The sequence below is a fragment of the Eptesicus fuscus genome, chromosome 11 (genome assembly GCF_027574615.1).
Source record: "Eptesicus fuscus isolate TK198812 chromosome 11, DD_ASM_mEF_20220401, whole genome shotgun sequence".
Taxonomy (NCBI): Eukaryota; Metazoa; Chordata; class Mammalia; order Chiroptera; family Vespertilionidae; genus Eptesicus; species Eptesicus fuscus.
This window is the reverse complement of record NC_072483.1, coordinates 51790492-51797081: the sequence shown is the minus strand read 5'-3', so window position 1 is coordinate 51797081 and position 6590 is coordinate 51790492. Positions and strand designations below refer to the sequence as shown.

Below are 6590 nucleotides of genomic sequence, written 5' to 3'. Positions count from 1 at the left end.
CAGGTAAGGGGCTGGCGTGGGGGAGGGGAGGAAGGAGCCAAGAAGAGCCGAGTGGGACAGAGAGGGCAGCGGGATGGTAGGGGGGAAAGGCCCTCTTCTTGGCCCCGATTGACCTCGAAACCCGGCAACGTAGCCACAAACAATTTGATCTGAAGAGGGAAGGGGGAAAGCGGGCAGCGTAAAACGTGGGTTTGGGGCGGCCCATATGGCGCTGTAAACCGCGACTGCGTTTTAAGTTAGCTGTCGAATTCTGCTGTGAAACCGTCCAGCGGAGTTCATTTCCCCCAGGGAAAATCCGTAGGCGAGAAGCCTATCCATCAGCAAGATTATAAAAGTAAAAAACCTGGGACTTCAAGTTCAGAACTCACTCTGCAAACGGTGTTAAAAAATCAGAGAGGACCTAATGATTTCCGTTTGGAGGCGCGGGCCCAACGCACCTCCCCAGCCACGTAGCACTAAACTGCTTTCAAAAGTCTACAATCTCTCTCTCCCTCTCTCTCTCTCTCTCTCTCTCTCTCTCTCTCTCTCTCTCTCTCTCTCTCTCTCTCGCCCGGGAAGGAGAAGAGCAGCCAGGCTGAGGCGAAGTGGGGGAGAGAGAGAGAAGTCGGCGTCCTATTTGTTAAATAAAATACATATTTCGTTCTGAAATTCAAAAGATAAGTAATCCAGACAGGAGCGCAAGGTCTTCTCCTTACGCAACTCTTCCTACATCCCCCCCCCCTTGTCCACCCCTCACCCCCTCCCAATTGTAAATGTTCAAAAAAAAAAAAAAAAAAGCTTCCCTACGACGATCTACTCTGGAAAAATCAAAGCATTATCTATTATTTAACACGTATCTGTGTCCGAGGAAAAATGAGGAAGGCGCTGCATGATTAGGACCTAAGGGGCAACCCAGCAAACTGAGAGCGTAATGATGCCCCTAAATGAAGGGGGAAATGTGCCGCGGAGCGCTCTATTAATCAGACTGTCAATTTCACCCCCGAGGCCAAACCCCCGGGCGAGCAGAACCGGCTCTGAACGGGCAAAGGACCGGAGCCTTCCTCCTCACTTCTTGTCTTTTCAAGCCTCCTACCTGGATCTATTTGTCTGCTCCGAAGCCGCCTTCATTACCCACTGACAGGAGCGTGTATTTATTTGCTTATAAACCTGTTACAATAAATGATTATTCGAACGGCGTCATTCGTACCTTAATGACGAGCGAGCGCTACTTTTTGATGAATGACATCTTGGGCTCGGAAGGATGTATGGGTCATTTTGACCAGTCATTCCCTCGCTCTGGCATTCCACAATTTTTCTGCCTCCCTCCAAAAGAGATAATAATATTTAGAGGCGCTCGCTGGGGCTGAATGAGAATTAGCCCTAGGCGCAGCCCATCATTAGGACGGGACAGCCGGACCACGGTGACGTTTTTTTAGAAAGCTGAGATGATGGAAAGAATAAGAAAAGAGATGATTCTGATGGAGAGAGGGCTGCACAGCCCCGCGGCCGGCAAGCGGTTCTCCAATTTGTCCGACTCGCCTGGCAATGCTGTCCTCGAGGCCCTGGAAAATTCGCAGCACCCGGCTCGCCTCAGCCCGCGCCTGCCGTCCGCCCCCCTGCACAGCTCTCTGGGAGACCTCCCTGCCAAGGGCAAATTCGAAATAGACACTTTGTTCAACCTGCAGCACCCGGGCAGCGAAAGCACCGTCTCCTCCGAAATCGCCTCTGCCGCGGAGGGCCGCAAAAAGCCGGGCCATTATTCAGAGGCGGCCGCCGAGGCGGACATGAGCAGCGACGTGGAGGTGGGCTGCTCCGCTCTGCGCTCCCCCGGCGGCCTCGGCGCCGCGCCGCTTAAGGAAAACAATGGCAAAGGTAACCGCGCCGCGCTCTCCCGTCCCACCCTCCCCGTCCTCCGCGGCTGCTGCCGGCCCTTCCTGCTGACTTTGCTCCTAGGCTGCTCCCCCCGCAGAAAGCTGCAGCTAGCCCGCTCTACAGGGGCGGGCCGCCTGCGGGAGACCATGCCCTCGGGCTCTGATCATTGAGTCTCTCAAAGAGGCGCAGGCCCGAGGCTCCAGGCCCGCCGGACGGCCCGCCCTGGCTCCTGAGCCGGAGAACACGTTTCTGCGCCCGGCTCCTGAAGCCGGTGCGAGCCGACCGACCCCCCGCCAGCCGCTGAGTCGCGCTGCGGGGAGAGGGCACTGAGCAGCTGCTCTGGTCTCCTCTGCTTCCGAGCTCCCCAGGCCGAGTGGAGGGGGCATTCTGAGTAAGTCGGGGGGAGCCTCGCCGGGCGCCTTGGGGAGACCCGCTTGGGTCAGCGGGAGAAAAAGAGTTGAAAAGTAAGGTCCACCCCCTAATGGTTCCGGTTTGAGCGGCTGCTAGCTTTCAAGTCTTAAAATTTTTAAACAACACCCCCCCCCCCAAAAAAAAACCGTCAAAGAAGGGTTAGAGGCCGTACAGAAAGCTGCCCGGTGGTCTCCAGACCAGGGCAAACCCAGAGCTCCCCAAACTGCGCCTGGATGTGGGCATTTTCCCTTGGCCAATTTTCCCAGAGTTGCAAATTTCCAATTATTTTTTAAAAAAAAAACCACCCTAATTGAGTTCTTATTATTTGGTTATGAAGTGCTCTCCAAACTTTATTGATTCCATTAACGGCAGCAATTTGTAAGCATGACAGACCCCATCAATTCAGGCAGCGCCTCGCCTGGCTCTCCCGGCTTCCCCCATCGGCGCGCAGCCCCGGCGAGGGGCTCTGGGCCCTGCAGGGACTCAGGCGCTGCCGGCCGTGTGTTCGCCAGGGTACGCGGACGGCGGTTCCGCCGGGGGCACCACGACGTCTTCGTCGGGCTCCGGCCTCGGCAGCCTGCATGGAGGCGGCGGCGGCGGCGGCGGCGGCGGCGGGGGCGCGGCGCTGGGCAGCTCGGGCACCGGTGCCGATCAGGTGCGGCGCTACCGCACGGCGTTCACCCGCGAGCAGATCGCGCGCCTGGAGAAGGAGTTCTACCGGGAGAACTACGTCTCGCGGCCCCGCCGGTGCGAGCTGGCCGCTGCGCTGAACCTGCCCGAAACCACCATCAAGGTACGGATTCCAGCGCGCGCCCGGTCCTCGCCTCCCCCCGGGGGGTGTCCGGGTTGGTTTTTGTGTCTCCTTTCGGGGTGGCTAGGGGTAGCTGGGCCCGAAAACCCGCGGGGGAGAGTCACCAAAGGAATCGGCGTGTTTATTTCCGAGCTGCCGCCGGATCCGGAGGGCTGGTGGGCCTGGCTGACCTGGCAAGGCCCTGGAATGGCCGAGCCGGAGCCGCCAACGTCCGCCCCGGTCCGGGCGCCCCTGTCCGTGGCCCCCCTTCGCCCTGCGCGGCAGAGCAGGCTGGGCTTTGTTCCTCTGGTGTGAACCAGACCTGGAACTTTTCACTTGCTTTTGATCTCGGAGATTAATTTTCCACATAAATCGTTACAACGCAGAGAAAATGATGCTGTATTTTAAAAACCGATTGGGTTTTAAAAAAAAGAAAGTATGTTCTAAATATTATTTTTTTCCGGGGCAACAGGAAAAGGACAACCCCCTGGAGAGACAGCGCAATGCAATTGTCCTTATTGACACATTTTAGGTGACTAGTTTTATTATAGGACCGAGAGAGACAGACGGGAGGTGGTTGGGGGACTTGGTGACGACTTCGCAGAGGATCCGACACTCCAGAAAAATGAAACGGGAGACTCCACGGGACAGGGGAGGGGTGTGGAGACCTCCCTTCGGTTCCCGCGGACTTCCTCTTCTTCAGGGGATAATGTCTTCATCAGAAACCGGGTTGGGAGGGCGTAGGAAAACCCCCTTCCCAGTTTAAGAGGAAGTTATTCCCACCACTCATTTGAGGCAAAAGGCTCCCGACAAAATCATCCCTTCGATATCAAGATCGAGCCAGTGACCCCACGGGCAGGTTCTCGGAGCTCAGAGGACGCAGCACCTCGAGCGGCGACCTTTTACCAAAGCTGCCGCCGCCGCCGCTCCTCCCAGGTGGTGCGAGTTGTGGGACTGAGAGCCGGTGCCGGGGGCGGCGGGAGGGGCGCTGGGAGGAGAAAACGCAGCCAAAAGTAAGGGAGCAGACAGAGCCCGAGGGGCCGCAGCAGCCGGTCCCAGAGCGGGAGAGGCTTTCTGTCGAGGAGGGTGTGCCCAGCGGCCCGCACGGCCGCCCGTGGTCCCAGCGGGGAGGGCCGGGCACCGGGAGCTGGTTCCGGTCGGAGGGGAACAGGCCAGGTGTCTCGGGGGTCCCAGAGGGGCGGGGAGGCCCGGGGCGCGGGCCGGGGCGGGGGCGCCCCCTAACTCGGGCCGCGGTGCGGCTCTCCCCGCAGGTGTGGTTCCAGAACCGACGCATGAAGGATAAGCGGCAGCGCCTGGCCATGTCGTGGCCGCACCCCGCCGACCCCAGCTTCTACACCTACATGATGACGCACGCGGCCGCCACCGGAAGCCTGCCCTACCCCTTCCACTCGCACGTGCCGCTGCACTACTACCCGCACGTGGGCGTCACGGCTGCGGCCGCGGCCGCCGCGGCCTCCGGAGCAGCGGCCGCCGCCTCGTCGCCCTTTGCCACCTCCATCCGCCCGCTGGACACCTTCCGCGCCCTCTCGCACCCCTACTCGCGGCCCGAGCTGCTGTGCAGCTTCCGCCACCCGGGCCTCTACCAGGCGCCCGCGGCCGCCGCGGGGCTCAACAGCGCGGCCTCGGCCGCCGCGGCGGCAGCGGCCGCGGCCGCCGCAGCTTCCTCGGCCGCGGCGGCGGGGGCGCCCCCCAGCGGCGGCTCCGCGCCCTGCTCGTGCCTCAGTTGCCACAGCAGTCAATCTGCCGCGGCCGCCGCCGCCGCCGCCGCCGCCGCGGCCCTGGGCTCCCGGGGGGGCGGCGGTGGGGGCGGCGGGGGCGGCGCGGGGCGGCGCGGGGGCCGCGGGGGGCTCAGACTTCGGCTGCAGCGCCGCGGCGCCGCGCTCCGAGAGCGGCTTCCTGCCCTACTCGGCGGCTGTGCTTAGCAAGACCGCCGTGAGCCCGCCGGACCAGAGGGACGAGGCGCCTCTCACCAGATAACTACGTCGCCGCCACCGGGGGCCTTGCCCGGGAGGCCCCTCCGCGCCCCCCGCGCCCTCTGGGCGTCCACGTGCCCTCTGCGCGCTGCCCTCTGCTGAGGCTGCCGGCAGGGGGCGCCCCGGCGCGGGAGGCTGAAGGGAACCTGCAGGAATTGGGGGGAAAGAACGGGCGCGAAGCCCGGCGGGCGTCCCCCCCCCCAAAAAAAAATAATTATTTCTATTTTTGTATTTGCTACCCAGCCAAGGCGCCTGCCCTCCTCTAAGTATGTTTTCCGCCGCCCAGGGCCTGCTTCCCGTCCCTGTCCCGAGCTCTTGGTCTCCCCAAGACAATCCCCGCGTCCTGAAACCACCCCTCGGGGGTCTGGGCCCGGGTTATTCGGCCGAACCACGTGGCCGGCAGCGACGGCGAACGAACCACAACAGAGAGAGGGGAACGCACCGGTGCGCGCGCGTGCTTTGTGCGGGAGGGAAAGTCACCCTCGAGGTCCCTGCTGCTGCCCTTTCGCCCTCGTCCTTCCTTTTCTTTACACGAGGGTGAGGGTCGGCGGCGGTTTTTCTCTCAGCCTGAGCTGGTGGGGGGCCCTGTCCCAGGAGGGCGGAGGAATGGGAGGTCTGAGCAGGAGGCCGGGGGGCAGGTGCACAGCACGGACGGCCGTGGGGGGTGTGGCGAGGTGGTCCCCTGCGTGCGGGCCCGAGGCCGCCTTCCCCAGGAAGGACAAAGCAGAGGCGGGGAGGGCTGGCGTCTCGCCTCCTCTCTCTCGGCCCACCACCACTTTTTCTCTTTTTTGGGTTTGGGATGGAGGCGTCTTGAATATTTTTATGCAAAAAAAGTAATGGCTAATGAGGTGCCCACAGCCAGGCCGGGAGAGAAAAGGGGGATGAAGGGGAGGAGGGCGAGATGGACAGATCTCTGGAGCCTTCGAAGAAGCGTTTTCAGCTCAGCTTTTCAGCTACCGGGTTCCACTTCATCTGGGAAATACTTGAATCTCTAGACGTAGGCTTATCATCCTGAAGCATCTCCTTAGACACCTTTCTGAGTTCGAACTCTATCTCCCCCGTTCCTTCCGCTCTTGGCTTTCTCATTCCCCGGGTAGAATGGTTCTCGGCGTGTTCCTCACGCAGGTCTACTGCGCCCTCGCCTCCGCAAAGCCGCCGCCGGGTTGTGGAGACCCGCTCCGCCAACTCCGGCTCCTGGAGGGGGTTTCCTTGAACTTGAAGAAAGGCACATCAAAACCCACCAGTGTTAACTGCCACGTCAATTTTGATGCTAATAATGTGCAGATTATGACGAAAATTGCCAATCATGCTCTCTGATGGACCTCCTTTGAATGTGGAATTGGAGAAAAGTTCCCCGCACGGAGACCTGCTGTCAAGTACTAACAACCCGCTAAGGGAAGTCATTAGGAGAGACGGATAAGAGACTCGGTACATAAAACATTGTTCTTGGTGCATAGAATGTATGTTACTTAATGTTATCTCTGTTACCTGAAGTGATTTCGCAGAAGAAAGACACGTTCTTATCATCTCAATTGCCAATTTTC

The 6590-nt window shown here is 60.5% G+C and overlaps 1 protein-coding gene across 1 annotated transcript; it reads left to right on the top strand.

Annotated features, from left to right (window-relative positions):
* The first annotated feature begins 1424 nt into the window (after positions 1-1424).
* On the top strand, positions 1425-5050 carry EVX2 (even-skipped homeobox 2). Its single transcript, XM_054723458.1, is given in 4 exon segments — positions 1425-1851; positions 2775-3055; positions 4324-4895; positions 4897-5050. Coding segments are annotated over 4 exon segments (1434 nt in total).
* The last annotated feature ends 1540 nt before the right edge of the window (positions 5051-6590 follow it).